General features: G+C 37.2%; 1 protein-coding gene across 6 annotated transcripts in view; it reads left to right on the plus strand.

The window, feature by feature from the left end:
- The window catches only part of RAI14 (retinoic acid induced 14), a 174524-nt gene that overhangs the window by 120584 nt on the left and 36755 nt on the right, over nt 1-17185 (plus strand). For all 6 annotated transcript variants that reach the window (XM_077116933.1, XM_077116934.1, XM_077116931.1 and 3 more), the window contains one exon: nt 16682-16770. In XM_077116933.1, coding sequence (XP_076973048.1) covers nt 16682-16770 — 89 coding nt within the window. The remainder of the gene's footprint in view (nt 1-16681; nt 16771-17185) is intronic.

The raw sequence follows: 17185 nt of genomic DNA on the forward strand, positions 1-17185 counted from the left end.
CTTCGAAACAAGGGTGCCTTGGTAAAAATGATGTGAGATTTTTACTATCCTCCCTTTAGAGAAGAACTCAGACTTTAGTGTGCACAGGAATCAGCTGGGGTGCTCATAAAATAAACTGCACCTTCGATTCCGTTGATCTGGGGTGGGGCCTGAGAATCTATATTTCTAACAAATTACCAGGAACTGCTGGTGCAGCTGGCCCCTGGGCTGCACTGTGAGCAGTGAAGACTCAATGTTGAGCTGCCCTTTCAGCCACACGAGAATCTAGAGAACCACCCTGCTCGCCCTTGGCGATGATGTGTGTCCCTGTCACTGGGCCTGGAGTTAGAGGACTGGATAAAAGGATTTTATATGCCTCCCACTTCCACTGAATTCTTGGTTTATCTAAAGGAACAAATAATCAAACAAAATTTCTCATAAAATATATTGCTATATAGACTCTTGAACATTTATCTTTAAAAGCAAAAGTCCACATTTTTAAAATTAGACATAAAAGCCATTGCAGAGATAAAGTGAAGGATGTTCTTTGTTTTGCAGCCACAGTTTTATATTCCTTCAGGGGGTGATTTTAGCTGATAATTAAGTGAGGTAACTACCTCCAAAGACTCATTAAGAAAGACGTAATGTTTCTCCTTTAGAAAGTTTAGGTTGTAATTAAATTTTTCATCACTTAAAATTTGCCAGACTATAATTGGTGTTGACAAAGATGTAGAGAAATTGGAACCCTCGTATGTTGTTGATGGGAATGTAAAATGGTACAGCCGGTATGGAAAACATTTTAACAGTTTCTCAGAAAGTTTAATATAGTGTTACCATATGACTCAGCACAGCAATTCCACTCCTAGATGTGCACCCACAGGAGATGAGAACATGTGTCTACACAAATGCTTACATGTGATTGTTCATTGCAGCACTGTTCCTAATAGTCAAAAAGTGGCAACAACCCAAATGTCTACCAACTGATGAATGGATAAAGAAAATGTGGTAAATCCATACAATGGAATATTATTCATCATTTAAAGGAATGAAGTACTGATATGTGCTATAACATGAATGAAACCTGAAAACATTATGCTATAGTAAAGAAGGTAGGCACAAAAGGCCAAACAGCATATGATTCCAATTTTATTAGACACCCAGAAGACACAAAATGAAGAGTAATGGTTGTCAGGGACTTGGAGAGATAAGTCTACATAAAAAAAGTCTACATAAAAAGTAGACTTTTTATGATGATTGTATAACTAACTATATAGTAAAAAAAAAGTGTATCTGTTATCTGAAAAAGTAAACACTAAGAAAAATGTTTATAAAAACTCAGACAGAGCCCAGAGCACTCCCTAGATTTTCAGGAATACTGTTGGTTGGGCCTTGGCATATTGTTTGCAATATCTGGCTAAAGCTTGCATTGGAGTCACTTCAGAATGATCTCTTGACTCTATGATGGCAATTTTTCAGTGTTTATTACCTGCTTTACTCATAACTCATTTATTCCTCACAACATCCCATTTTCTAGATGTGAAAACCAAGGTACAAAGCATTCACTAACTTGCCCAAGATCACATCCTCCACGTGGCAAAGTGAGGATTCAAACATACTTAGTCTTACTCCCCTGAGCCTTTAAAGGCTGCACGTATCACCTCCCCAATATTTCACTTCTCGTTGCACTTCCTCATCTGACTACATGTTCTTACCTTTCCTCTGAAGTTTACTAAAGTTATGTTGGAAGATTCATTAAAATTTCAAAAATCATAGTTGTTAGGAAGAAGGGCCAGGTTTCCTGAAGTTAATACCTTGAAATAAGTGAGTATAGAAATTAAATATACAAAAGAAATAAAACCATGTAATTTTCCCACCTTGTCCTTCTGTCACAGTGGACTTTCCTCTGTTCTTGTATAGTGGCAGAGGAAAAAGAGAGAAAGGAGACAGGGCTCCTATCTTCCAGCAGCTTTCTTTCTGAGTAGTATAAACAAAACAATCCAGTCCTTTATGCTGGAAATTGTTGTTCAAGATAGATTCATGGAACACATGAATACTACTATAATATAAAGGAGATGGGTTATTTCTTTGTCTAATTTGTGTGGAGTTTCTTCTGTAATTGTGCACCTTCCATAAAAACAGACAAAACCAAACCAATACTATCATAATTTTGGGTTTTTTTCTGTGGTACCTAATTTAGTAAACTTTTTCAGGTTACGTGTCCCAAGTTAAGTAGTGAAATGATTTTTTAAGTCAAATTCTGTGGCATTTATATTATTAGATAAACTGTAGGCTATTTTGAAGAATGAATCTAAGTAACCAAGAAATAGCATATGTCTTAATGGTTATTCTTTTTATTTTATATTTTCTTTTTCTAAATCTTGCCAGCAGAGCATCTTCTTTTACTTCTAATTTGATAGAAGTCTTCAAAAAAAAAACGTATGAAGACTTTCTGAATTTTAGACAGCAGTTGTAGCATGTACTTTATATAAGTAATATATCAATAATACTAATCAAATTAAAGTAACTCCTTCAGAGTTTACATCAAGTAGAATGAAAAATAAAACCTCAGCTTGGTTGGAGAGCTTGGAGCTGATACAGTTTTATATTGCAGAAAGTCCTGATTATGTTTTGCAAATTACAGGAACAATTGGGCTGGTAGGATGTATGTGTATTTTGTTTGTTTTTTATTTTTATTTTTTTGTTATACTTGTTGTTTATGCATCCACATGTGTGTGCACATGAATATGTGTTGTGGATGGGTCTTTTCTCTCCAGACCAAATCCACAGTTTAAAATTTGAATTTCAGCATTTCTTTATTGCATAATTGGGCCTTCCAGCCTGATTGCTGGCTCTCATCAGAGTCAGCTCTTTTTCTTATCTTTGGAGATGTATATTCTTTTTTTTTTTAATTTTTTTTATTTATGAGTTTAAAAAATTAACAACAAACAAACAAAATATTAACATATTCCATTCTACATATACAATCAGCAATTCTCAATATCATCACATAGTTGCATATTCATCATTTCTTAGAACATTTGCATCGATTTAGAAAAAGAAATAAAAAGACAACAGAAAAAGAAATAAAACAATAACAACAAAAAAAAGATTATGCATACCATACCCCTTACCCCTTGCTTTCATTTATCACTAGCATTTCAAACTAAATTTATTTTAACATTGGAGAGGTGTATTGTTGAACTGTTTAAGCTGATCCCCTCCTTGGCCTAAGACCATGTCATGAAGCTTTTTGAAGTCACTTATGTTTTGTATAATTAAGGTTATATGGCACATTCTTCCATCAAAGCACTTCAGCCTAGGTGTTCAAATATCTTAAATAAGCGACCCTATTATATATGCAGTTGAAACATTTATTAAAAATGCCTGAATTTGCCCTTACAAATATTTAATTAAATAATATCCACCGGTACTTAATAGTTCATCTTTGAGGATGCTCATACACAAACTTCCTAACACTGATGTCCTTCAGGGTGCCAGCAGTAAACAGGTGGCACCCTCAAATAGGGCCATTGATGAGAGTTTAAGAAATTACTTACAAATGTGTGGCGAGGTTAAGTGAAACCAGCAAGGTTGGGAAAGCATCCCTGGGCTAGCAACAGTGGGAAACTCTTTCTGTCCATGACCTACAAGGACGAGGAGAGTTGGGGAGCAGTTACCAAAACCCAGGTTTTGGGTGACCTGCACCTGTAGCCATAGGAGAACCACCCCACAGAGCTGTGGCCTTGAGAGGAAGGCATCCACTGCCAACCTGTGGTCTTGGGAAGGATACAAGGGGATAATGCCCAAAGTCTTTCATCCTCTTGTCTTAGCAAGTGTCTACTACTGGCCAAACCCAACCAGAAGCCAAAGGGCAAAGCAGCCCATAGAAACAATCCATTAGAGGTCTACTTCCTGGGCCAAGAGCCAGGTGGGGAAGGTTGGAGATGGAATCCGGAGAGGCAATGAGAATGTTCCACATTAATAAATATTCCCAAGGGCATACTAGTTTCTTGGCTTTGCCCCCATTTCCCAGAAATGCATACTCAATGAAAAGGAATGGTGATACTTAGTGAATTCTTTGTGTATCTGGAAAAATAGATCAGAAACTTCTGCCTAGAATGATACTCTCCCCCGTTCTTACCATCATGGCCATGTGTCTTAGGAAGTCAAGCAGCAGTTTTCGATAATATCAGAATATAATAAACACTGGAAATTACTCTTCTTTGAGAAACACTTTGAAAGAATGAAATATTTAGTTAAATGAGTAAAGAATGATTTTACTAGCTAAAGACATGATGACATTGGATATATGTGATGTAAAATTAGCATGAATATCTGTGTTTTGATCAACTAAGTTTATCCATTTTTATTTGTTTGTCCTTTGTTCATTTTATATGTAAGAGTAATAACTGCTGAAGCTTTAGGTAAAATATATGAGGGAAAAATTACAAATTGGGAAAAGACTATGATTATTCTATTTTTCCAGCGGAGCACAAGCATTCTGTAGGAGAATAGTTGGGGAGTCCCCAGAATAGAGGAAAATTTCAACCTCTGATCTAAAATCTAATGGGAGAGGCAGGATGAAACAAAATTCCTCTCCCACACAAAACACACACATTATTAAAGTATGTTTATTGAAAACTTAGTTTACTGGATTCTTTTATAAAATGTTTTCCAGGCATTTGGAGATACCAATTTGGTTTTATATTTTAAAAAGCAATTTCCTCATAGAATGATTTAGAAAGTGTTCCCTCCTTTTCCAGTTTTCCAAAGAGGTTGAACAGGACTGTTGTTAATTCTTCTTGGAATGTTTGTTAAAATTCTCCTATGAAGCCATCTGGTCCAGGCTTTTCTATGTTGGGAGATTTTTGATTACTGATCTAGTCCCATTCCTAGTTATTGATTTACTAAGATCTTCTGTTTCCTCTTGGGTCAATGTAGGGGGTTTGTGTGTTTCTTTGTATTTGTCCATTTCACCAATGTTGTCTAATTTGTTGGTGCACAGTTGTCCATTGTATCCTTTTAGAGTTCTTTTTATTTCTGAGTTAAGGAATATCCCCCTTTTTATTTCTGATTTTAGTTATTTGTGTCCTCTGTCTTTTTTCTTTGTCAGTCTAGCTAAAGATTTGCCAATTCTATTGATCTTTTCAAAGAACCAGCGTTTGTTTTTCATAAATTCTTTCTGTAGTTTTTTTTTTTTTATTCTCTATTTCATTTATCTCCACTCTAATTTTAATTTCCTTCCTTCTACTCACTTTAGGCTTAATTTGCTCTTTTTCTAGATCCTTCAATTGTGAGGTTAAGCCTCTAATTTGAGATCTTTCTTCTTTTTAAATGTAAGTATTTAGAGCTATAAATTTCCCTCTAAGTGCTGCTTTTGGTGCATCACATAAGTTTTGGTACACTGGGTTTTTATTTTCATTAGCATCAAGATATTTCCTAATTGCCTTTGTGATTTCTTCTTTGACCCATTGGTTGTTTAAGAGTATTGCTGTTTAATTTGTGAATTTTATATCTCTCCCTCTGTTACTGATTTCTAGCTTCATTCCATTTTGGTTGGAGAAAATACATTGCATGATCCAATATTTAAAAATTTTTTGAGACTTTTTTAGTGACCTAAGATATGGTCTGTCTGGAGTATGAGCCATATGAAGTGTTGTATATATATGTGTGTTAGGTTGAGTTCGTGCAGAGTAAGTCTTAGGTATTCTTACTGATCTTCTTTCTAGATGTTCTGTCTATTATTGAAAGTAGTGTATTGAAGTCTCTAAAGTCCCTTACCATGAATGTAGAACCACCTTTTTCTATGTAAAAAATTTATTTGCTTCATATATTTTGGGGCACTGACATTAGGTGCATAAATATTTATAATTATTATATCATCTTGGTAAATTGACCCCTTTATCAGTATAGTTGCTTTTTTGGTCCCTTGTAACAAGTTTTTAACTTGAAGTCTATTTTATCTGATATTAGTATAGCTACTCCAGCTCTCTTTTTGATAAATACTTTCATGGTATATATTTTTTCCCATCCTTTCACTTTCAACCTTCCTATGTTTTTGAATTTAAGATGAGTCCCTTGCAAACAGCATATAGTTGGATTGTGTTCTACTTTGATATTTATTTGACTTTTTGTGCTTACATATTGAGTTCCTTCTCATTTCTTTCTGAATATATTTTTCACATATTTTCTTTGTGGAAACATAGGGTTAAAATGTAACATCTTAAATATATAACAATATTTTTTATTTGATGCCAACTTCATCTTCAGTAGCATGCACATAGACAGTTCCTATACCCCTCTGTTTCCCCGTATTTTTTTAACTTGTTATTAATTATGTCTTTGTACATTGTATATCCCAAACCATAGATTTATCAATACTTTTTTTAAAGATATAGAATGTTAATATAGAGAAAAAAATAAAAATAATAATAATAGTAAAAAAAAAGCCACAAACAGACAAAAAAAAACCTATAGCTCAGATGCAGCTTCATTCAGTGTTTTACCATGATTACTTTACAATTAGGTATTATTGTGCTGTCCATTTTTGAGTTTTTGTATCTAGTCCTGTTGCACAGTCTGTATCCCTTCAGCTCCAATTACCCATTATCTTACCCTGTTTCTAATTCCTGCTGGTCTCTGTGACCAATGACATATTCCAAGTTTATTCTCGAATGTCGGTTCACATCAGTGGGACCATACAGTATTTGTCCTTTAGTTTTTGGCTAGTCTCATTCAGCATAATGTTCTCTAGGTCCATCCGTGTTATTACATGCTTCATAAGTTTATTCTGTCTTAAAGCTGCATAAGATTCCATCGTATGTATATACCACAGTTTGTTTAGCCACTCGTCTGTTGATGGACATTTTGGCTGTTTCCATCTCTTTGCAATTGTAAATAACGCTGCTATAAACATTGGTGTGCAAATGTCCGTTTGTGTCTTTGCCCTTAAGTCCTTTGAGTAGATACCTAGCAATGGTATTGCTGGGTCGTATGGCAATTCTATCTTCAGTTTTTTGAGGAACCACCAAACTGCTTTCCACAGTGGTTGCACCATTTGAAATTCCCACCAACAGTGAATAAGTGTGCCTCTTTCTCCGCATCCTCTCCAGCACTTGTCATTTTCTGTTTTGTTGATAATGGCCATTCTGGTGGGTGTGAGATGATATCTCATTGTGGTTTTGATTTGCATTTCTCTAATGGCCAGGGACATTGAGCATCTCTTCATGTGCCTTTTGGCCATTTGTATTTCCTCTTCTGAGAGGTGTCTGTTCAAGTTTTTTTCCCATTTTGTAATTGGGTTGGCTGTCTTTTTGTTGTTGAGTTGGACAATCTCTTTATAAATTCTGGATACTAGACCTTTATCTGATGTGTCATTTCCAAATATTGTCTCCCATTGTGTAGGCTGTCTTTCTACTTTCTTGATGAAGTTCTTTGATGCACAAAAGTGTTTAATTTTGAGGAGCTTGCATTTATTTATTTATTTCTTCAGTGCTCTTGCTTTAGGTTTAAGGTACATAAAACCGCCTCCAATTGTAAGTTTCATAAGATATCTCCCTACATTTTCCTCTAACTGTTTTATGGTCTTAGACCTAATGTTTAGATCTTTGATCCATTTTGAGTTAACTTTTGTATAGGGTGTGAGATACGGGTCTTCTTTCATTCTTTTGCATATGGATATCCAGTTCTCTAGGCACCATTTATTGAAGAGACTGTTCTGTCCCAGGTGAGTTGGCTTGACTGCCTTATCAAAGATCAAATGTCCATAAATGAGAGGGTCTATATCTGAGCACTCTATTCGATTCCATTGGTCGATATATCTGTCTTTATGCCAATACCATGCTGTTTTGACCACTGTGGCTTCATAATACGCCTTAAAGTCAGGCAGCGTGAGACCTCCAGCTTTGTTTTTTTTCCTCAAGATACTTTTAGCAATTCGGGGCACCCTGCCCTTCCAGATAAATTTGCTTATTGGTTTTTCTATTTCTGAAAATTAAGTTGTTTGGATTTTGATTGGTATTGCGTTGAATCTGTAAATCAATTTAGGTAGGATTGACATCTTAACTATATTTAGTCTTCCAATCCATGAACACGGTATGTCCTTCCATCTATTTAGGTCTTCTGTGATTTCTTTTAACAGTTTTTTGTAGTTTTCTTTGTATAGGTTTTTTGTCTCTTTAGTTAAATTTATTCCTAGGTATTTTATTCTTTTAGTTGCAATTGTAAATGGGATTCGTTTCTTGATTTCCCCCTCAGCTTGTTCATTACTAGTGTATAGAAATGCTACAGATTTTTGAATGTTGATCTTGTAACCTGCTACTGTGCTGTACTCATTTATTAGCTCTAGTAGTTTTGTTGTGGATTTTTCCGGGTTTTTGACATATAGTATCATATCGTCTGCAAACAGTGATAGTTTTACTTCTTCCTTTCCAATTTTGATGCCTTGTATTTCTTTTTCTTGTCTACTTGCTCTGGCTAGAACCTCCAACACGATGTTGAATAATAGTGGTGATAGTGGACATCCTTGTCTTGTTCCTGATCTTAGGGGGAAAGTTTTCAATTTTTCCCCATTGAGGATGATATTAGCTGTGGGTTTTTCATATATTCCCTCTATCATTTTAAGGAAATTCCCTTGTATTCCTATCTTTTGAAGTGTTTTCAACAGGAAAGGATGTTGAATCTTTTTAAATGCCTTCTCTGCATCAATTGAGATGATCATGTGATTTTTCTGCTTTGATTTGTTGATATGGTGTATTACATTAATTGATTTTCTTATGTTGAACCATCCTTGCATACCTGGGATGAATCCTGCTTGGTCATGATGTATAATTCTTTTAATGTGTTGTTGGATTCGATTTGCTAGAATTTTGTTAAGGATTTTTGCATCTATATTCATTAGAGAGATTGGCCTGTAGTTTTCTTTTTTTGTAATATCTTTGCCTGGTTTTGGTATGAGGGTGATGTTGGCGTCATAGAATGAATTAAGTAGCTTTCCCTCCGCTTCGATTTTTTTGAAGAGTTTGAGGAGAGTTGGTACTAATTCTTTCTGGAATGTTTGGTAGAATTCACATGTGAAGCCGTCTGGTCCTGGACTTTTCTTTTTAGGAAGCTTTTGAATGACTGATTCAATTTCTTTACTTGTGATTGGTTTGTTGAGGTCATCTATTTCTTCTTGAGTCAAAGTTGGTTGTTCATGTCTTTCCAGGAGCCCGTCCATTTCATCTAAATTGTTGTATTTATTAGCGTAAAGTTGTTTATAGTATCCTATTATTACCTCCTTTATTTCTGTGAGGTCAGTGGTTATGTCTCCTCTTCCATTTCTGATCTTATTTATTTGCATCCTCTCTCTTCTTCTTTTTGTCAATCTTGCTAAGGGCCCATCAATCTTGTTGATTTTCTCATAGAACCAGCTTCTGGTCTTACTGATTTTCTCTATTGTTTTCATGTTTTCAATTTCATTTATTTCTGCTCTAATCTTTGTTATTTCTTTCCTTTTGCTTGCTTTGGGGTTAGTTTGCTGTTCTTTCTCCAGTTCTTCCAAGTGGACAGTTAATTCCTGAATTTTTGCCTTTTCTTCTTTTCTGATATAGGCATTTAGGGCAATAAATTTCCCTCTTAGCACTGCCTTTGCTGCATCCCATAGGTTTTGATATGTTGTGTTTTCGTTTTCTTTCGCCTCGAGGTATTTACTAATTTCTCTTGCAATTTCTTCTTTGACCCACTTGTTGTTTAAGAGTGTGTTTTTGAGCCTCCACGTATTTGTGAATTTTCTGGCACTCTGCCTATTATTGATTTCCAACTTCATTCCTTTATGATCCGAGAAAGTATTGTGTATGATTTCAATCTTTTTAAATTTGTTAAGACTTGCTTTGTGACCCAGCATATGGTCTATCTTTGAGATATGATCCATGAGCACTTGAGAAAAAGGTGTATCTTGCTGTTGTGGGATGTAATGTCCTATAAATGTCTGTTAAGTCTAGCTCATTTATAGTAATATTCAGATTCTCTATTTCTTTATTGATTCTCTGTTTAGATGTTCTGTCCATTGATGAGAGTGGTGAATTGAAGTCTCCAACTATTATGGCATATGTGTCTTTTTCCCTTTTCAGTGTTTGCAGTGTGTTCCTCACGTATTTTGGGGCATTCTGGTTCGGTGCGTAAATATTTATGATTGTTATGTCTTCTTGTTTAATTGTTCCTTTTATTAGTATATAGTGTCCTTCTTTGTCTTTTTTAACTGTTTTACATTTGAAGTCTAATTTTTGGATATTAGTATAGCCACTCCTGCTCTTTTCTGGTTGTTATTTGCATGAAATATCTTTTCCCAACCTTTCACTTTCAACCTATATTTATCTTTGGATCTAAGATGTGTTTCCTGTAGACAGCATATGGAAGGATCCTGTTTTTTAATCCATTCTGCCAGTCTATGTCTTTTGATTGGGGAATTCAGTCCATTAACATTTAGAGTTATTACTGTTTGGATAATGTTTTCCTCTACCATTTTGCCTTTTGTATTATATATATCATATCTGATTTTCCTTCTTTCTACACTCTTCTCCATGCCTCTCTCTTCTGTCTTTTTGTATCTGACTCTAGTGCTTCCTTTAGTATTTCTTGCAGAGCTGGTCTCTTGGTCACAAATTCTTTCAGTGACTTTTTGTCTGAGAATGTTTTAATTTCTCCCTCATTTTTGAAGGATAATTTTGCTGGATATAGGAGTCTTGGTTGGCAGTTTTTCTCTTTTAGTATTTTAAATATATCATCCCACTGTCTTCTAGCTTCCATGGTTTCTGCTGAGAAATCTACACAAAGTCTTATTGGGTTTCCCTTGTATGTAATGGATTGTTTTTCTCTTGCTGCTTTCAAGATCTTCTCTTTCTCTTTGACCTCTGACATTCTAACTAGTAAGTGTCTTGGAGAACGCCTATTTGGGTCTAATCTCTTTGGGGTGCGCTACACTTCTTGGATCTGTAATTTTAGGTCTTTCATAAGAGTTGGGAAATTTTCAGTGAAAATTTCTTCCATTAGTTTTTCTCCTCCTTTTCCCTTCTCTTCTCCTTCTGGGACACCCACAACACGTATATTTGTGCGCTTCATATTGTCCTTGAGTTCCCTGATCCCCTGTTCAAATTTTTCCATTCTTTTCCCTATAGTTTCTGTTTCTTTTTGGAATTCAGATGTTTCATCCTCAAATTCACTAATTCTAGGTTCTGTCTCTTTAAATCTACCATTGTAGGTATCCATTGTTTTTTCCAGCTTTTCTACTTTGTCCTTCACTCCCATAAGTTCTGTGATTTGTTTTTTCAGTTTTTCTATTTCTTCTTTTTGTTAAGCCCATGTCTTCTTCATGTCCTCCCTCAATTTATCGATTTGGTTTTTGAAGAGGTTTTCCATTTCTGTTCGTATATTCAGCATTAGTTGTCTCAGCTCCTGTATCTCATTTGAACTATTGATTTGTTCCTTTGACTGGGTCATATTTTCAATTTTCTGAGCGTGATCCGTTATCTTCTGCTGGCATCTGGGCATTTAATCAGATTTCCCTGGGTGTAAGACCCCGCAGGTTGAAAGATTTTTCTGTGAAATCTCTGGGCTCTGTTTTTCTTATCATGCCCAGTAGGTGGCGCTTGTGGCGCTCATCTGTCTGTGGGTCCCACCAGTAAAAGATGCTGTGGCCCCTTTAACTTTGGAAAACTCTCGGTGTGGGGGGGGTCGCCAGCTGAAGCGGCTTGTGGGAGTGCCAATCTGAATCTCCCAGCCGGCCCGGGGATACACACGCGGGGAGGGTCGCTGGCCTCCGTGGCTTGGGGGAACGCCTGTCCAAATTTCCCAGCCGGACCGGGGCGCCAAGCGTGGTGGGGGGGCGCCAGCCGCCGTTGCTTGGGAAAGTGTCTGTCCACCGTTCCCAGCCGGACCGGGAAGCCACGTGTTTGGAAGGGACCCCAGTCGCTGTTCTCCACGGCTTGGGGATCTCCGATCCAATTCTCCCAGCTCGTCCCGGGGGCTGCGTGTGGGGGGGGGGGGCGCCAGCCACCTTGGCTTGAGGGGACCGCCTGTCCAATTCTCCCAGCCAGCCCAGGAAGGAGGGAGGGAAGGACTCCGGCCACCTGCCACCCCAGCCCGGGGAAGCCAGTCAGCCGTTCCAGAATGGGGTATGCTGTCTTCTTGGTCTCTGTCGTGGCTCTGGGAGCTGTTCTGAATCGTTTCTACTTCTCTAGTAGCTGTTCTGGAGGAGGAACTAAGACCCGTGTGTCTTACTAAGCCGCCATCTTCTCTGGAAGTTATCAACACTTTTTATGCATTTGCACTTCAGTACCTGTAAGAAGTAAGAAGTAGAGTTACATACCAAAAAATACAGTGCAGTAGTACTGGCATTTATAATTGCCCAATGGTTTTCTTTACTGGAGGGATTTATTTCTTTATGCCACTTTGGTCCACTGTCTAGTGTCCTTTCCTTTCAGTCTGAATAAATCCATTTAGCATTGCTTGTATAACAGGTCTGGTGGTAATGAACTCTGTTCCAGTTTGAAACGGTTGTGTAACCCGAAAGAGCCATGTTCTTTAATCCTGATTCAGTAGTATTGTGTGGGACCTTTTAATTAGGTGGTCTCCATGGAGATATGTCTGCACCCATTCAAGGTGGATCACCTGCTGGAGTCATTTAAGAGGGAACCATTTTTTACAAAAGCCTCTGAGCTGATACAGACTATAGACCTTTGGAGATGCAGAAGGAAAATGCCCCCAGGGAAGCTTTTTGAAAGGAGAAGCCAAGAGAGAAAGCTAGCATGTGCCTTAGCTGACAGAGAAACCCCGGAACATCATCATCGGCCCTTTCTTGAGTCAAGGTATCTTTCTCTGGATGCCTTATTTTGGAATTTTTATGGCCTTAGAGCTGTACATCTGTAATTAATAGATTCCTTTTTTAAAAGCCATTCCATTTTTGGTATATTGTATTCCAGCAGCTTTAGCAAACTGAAACAAACTCCTTCAGCTTTTTTTTATCTGGGAATGTCTTAATCTCTCCCACATTTTTGAAAGTCTCACTGGATATAAAATTCTTCGTTGACAACTGGTTTTTCTTAGCACTTAAATGTATTTCAACGCCCACGCCTCCTTGCGTCCATAGTTTCTGATGCATAAGCAGCATTTAATCTTATTGGGACTCCTTGTACATAACACATTGCTTTTCATTGCAGCTTTCAGAGCTCTCTCCTTGTCCTTTGCATTTGACACTTTGACCCTGTGCCCAGGGCAGGTTGGAACAATGACCGTCCTCAGAGCCAGGCATCTAAGTGATATAAAGTAGCTAATAAAGAGCTGGAATCAGCTACTGAACTGCATACGAACCAAGACATCCTATCCTAGCACCAGCAAACTGCACCAAGGGCCAGGGGCCTCATTGCTGCCTGCCACAAGGCTGGGGGTGGGTGATGTGTGCCACTGCTCGGAGAGTGCAGCTCACTGGTGTGTGTTGTGATACACCAGCTTCTTCTTCCCATTCTTCTCTGAATGCCTCTCTGTGTTCTGCTAGACTCCAGAGTTTCAAGATAATAATAATAATAATAGTAATCATCAAACAATTAGAATATGCAAATTTGTAGGGTCAGAAACTAGAATATAAATACCAGAGGTTGAAGTGGGTATAGGGAATGGCGAGTTAATGCTTAAAATTGCACAGAGTCTCTACTTGGGATGATAGAAATTTTGGGTAATGTATGGTGGTGATATACCACAACATTGTGAATGTAAATAATGACTCTGAAATATATATATTTGAATGTGGTTAAAGGGGGAAATTTTAGGTTGTATATAGGTTACTTGAATAAAAATTTTAAAAATATACTCAGTGGCAGAGTTCTTGCCTGCTGTGCCAGAGATCCAGGTTTGATTCCCGGTGCCTGCTCATGGAAAAAATATATCCATAGTGAACCCTAGAGTAAACCATGGACTGTAGTTAATAATACAGTTACGAAAATGTTCTTTCATCAATTACAGCAAATGTACCACATTACTGCAAAGTGTTAATAATAGTAAGCATAAGGAAACTGTATTTTTTGCGTGATCTTTTTATAAACCTACAACTTTTATAATTTAAAAAAATTAGCAATATTGAAGAAAGTATATCTATCATAGGATTGGAAATTGAGTTCAACTTCTTAACACCTTACTTCTCCTGCCCTGTAGTTATCACTAGTCCTCTTAATCGTGATTCTGAAATCCCCAAATCATCCTATGTTCTTCACACAACAATTACCAAAGTACAATCAAGGTCTACAATAATGCTTCATTGTCAAATGTGTCTGCAATTTCAACTGCCCATAAATATACTTTGCAATCCAGAAGTAAATTGAGGAGCCTCCAAGTAGAAAGCATACGTAGATATCACATGGAGAGGGCGCATTAATTACTGGAAAGAACACAGGAAAACCTCTGGGGTGCTACTAGGAAATTCAAGGAGGGCTTTTGGATTTCTAGCCATATTCTGTTTCTTGATTAATATCAAGGCAAAATGGGCATATTTTTAATTTGTGAAAATTTATCAAGCTCTGCAATTATGTGCATGTAGTTTTCTTTACATATTTTATATTTTGGCCCCAAATTAAAATGTACATATTTTGTATATGTATATGGGTGTGTATGTGTACTAATCACTGAGCCTGGTACTTTTATCTATCATGCCATATAGCTACCCTCTTGTCTAGATACTTTTTAAAAAATATATTTTTATTGAGAAATCTTCACACACATACATTCCATACATGGTGTACAATCAGTGGCTCACAATATCATCATAGTTGTATACTCCTCACCATGATCAGTTTTTAGAACATTTGCATCACTCCAGAAAAAGAAATAAAAGGAAAAAAGAAAAAACTCATTGTCTAGATACTTTTCATTCAATTATCCCTTGGTTACGGAAGATAGCAGAAGCAAATTCATGGATATCAAGAAAGAGCATAAAATATTAGGGCATGGTAATCTGGAGACATGGTAAATTGGTATTTCTACAAGCAGAGTTCGTTCAATGATGTTCTGGATGGTGACTCCAATACTTCAAAACAATTAGATTATATTGTGCATACTGTAACAAAAACTGGGGAAATTTTAGAATCCACCATCAAGATCAAAAATATAAGTTGCACCGCTTAAAAGGAACTTTACATACTGTAACATTATTGCTCCACAATACTGAAAAATGGAAGCATTATTGTAGTTCCAGTTAAGGTTCTTTTGGTCAAGCTGTATTTGATAAGTCACGACATTCCCAAGTCATTCCATGTAATCAGAGTTTTTCTGTAAGGAAAAATCACCCACAAATTGAATTTTGACTCTAAGGAGACATTACACATGAATTGCTATGCAAATGCAGAAATACTTGGTGTTATCAGAGCTGTGTAGGCTAAAATAATAGAATTTTAGAGCTAGAGGAAACATTATAAATCATCTGATTTAATCCCCACACTATACAGCAAAGGAAATTTGGACTCAGAGAGGTTGAAGTAACCTCCCAAGGATACACAGCTGAAGTATGACTAATTTGCAAACCAGAGGTGTCACATTTGATGATCCAAAACTGTCCACCTTGACTGAAGCTGAGTTGTTAAGAGCAGTGGTCGGGAGTCAGAGTAACTTGGATTTAAATACTAGCCCTGGCATTTGCTAGTTGGGTATGAATCCTATCCTGTGAGAAAATATTATCTGGGCATTAATTCAGAAATGTAAAAACTAAGGTGCTATGAGGGAGGTGTCCTTGGAGAGCAACTCCCTAATACAGAACTGAGTTAGGAGAACTGTAAGGCTCCTTAACCTCTCTCAAAGGGAAAAGACTGAGAACAGGTCAGGCCTTCATGAGAGAGATCTTCCCAAGGTTTTTGACCGTCTCACCTCTAGGCTTCACTACTAGTGCAGTAGTGCTTTCCTTCTGCTCACAGAAGTGCCCTCACTCCTGAGACCTGCAGGGATGATTGGAGTGGTCTTTGGATGTCAGCCCTTCTGTTAATGACCGGTCTAAACATATTGAGCATAGCTTGAATGCCCAAGTCTCATTGAGTTCTGGAGTCTAATTATGGATTTTATGATTTACAACTGACAGTAGATATTAGCCATCTGATGGAGAGAGTAGTAGGGTTCACTTCAAAGGGCTGTTATAAGGATGAAAAGAGATAGTCTATAAAAGTTCATACTAAGGTGCTTGACACACTTCTGAGATGTGTGCAACTATTGTTATTCAGCTACAACACAACAATGGATTTGTTGTTGGTGTTGCACTTTGAGTTAGACAAGTTTCTCTTTTATAGAGCATGTCACTTAAAAACAATAGTTTTGGTGAAAGTACTAGACAACAGAAGTTGCATCTAGTTGGGATTCTTTATTGCTGTTTTCTAAGGAGACCAATAGGTAGTGGAATCTTCCTATTCCTTTCAAGTCTGGTCTTTGGGTGAAAAGACTAAGATCAAACCCCTGCACCATCACTTAAGAAAAGGTGTCAATGTGCAAATTACTTGGCCACTCTGAGCCTCAGTTTCCTTATCTTCAAAATGAGGTTGCTAAGTCCTAATCTTTGGGTGCTTGTAGAGCTTCAATAAGAGAAAACTCACACTGAAGAGACTTTGTCAGTGAGACTTTACCAGGCATAAAACATTGTCAGAGACCAACTCTAAAGAGTGGAAATTTTAAGGTGATTATGTTTACCTCTTTTTTCCAGTTTTCATCTTGCTGCTGCCAAAGGACAGGTGGAATGCCTCAGGGTCATGATTACACATGGTGTGGATGTGACAGCCCAAGACACTGCTGGTATGTGGTTTTTACCTGTTAAGTCAACATCCCACCTTGAGACTAGATGATACGTATTCATTGTGGGCAATTTAGAAACTACAGAGAACCCCAAAGAAGAAAATTGAATCAGCATTAATGATGAGGCTCTGACGTGGTTTCTTGCATTTGTCTGCTTTGCAAATATGTTTTCATCTGATGTGTGGTTGGTAAGACTTTACTTTATATCCCCCAATTTTAACATTATTTTCTAAGATTATAGGTATGGGTTAAACAGTATTCCCTAATTTTTGTTTTTATGAATGGTGTTGCGAGGTGACCAATGGAGTTATTTAAGAGTTCATCTCATCCACTGGTTGTGATGCATCTATGGACAGGAGCCATGACCCTCATCTGGACTAAGTTCCCTGGTTCTCAGCCTTCACTGGGCTTCGAT

The sequence above is a fragment of the Tamandua tetradactyla genome, chromosome 9 (assembly GCF_023851605.1).
Source record: "Tamandua tetradactyla isolate mTamTet1 chromosome 9, mTamTet1.pri, whole genome shotgun sequence".
NCBI classification, from domain to species: Eukaryota; Metazoa; Chordata; class Mammalia; order Pilosa; family Myrmecophagidae; genus Tamandua; species Tamandua tetradactyla.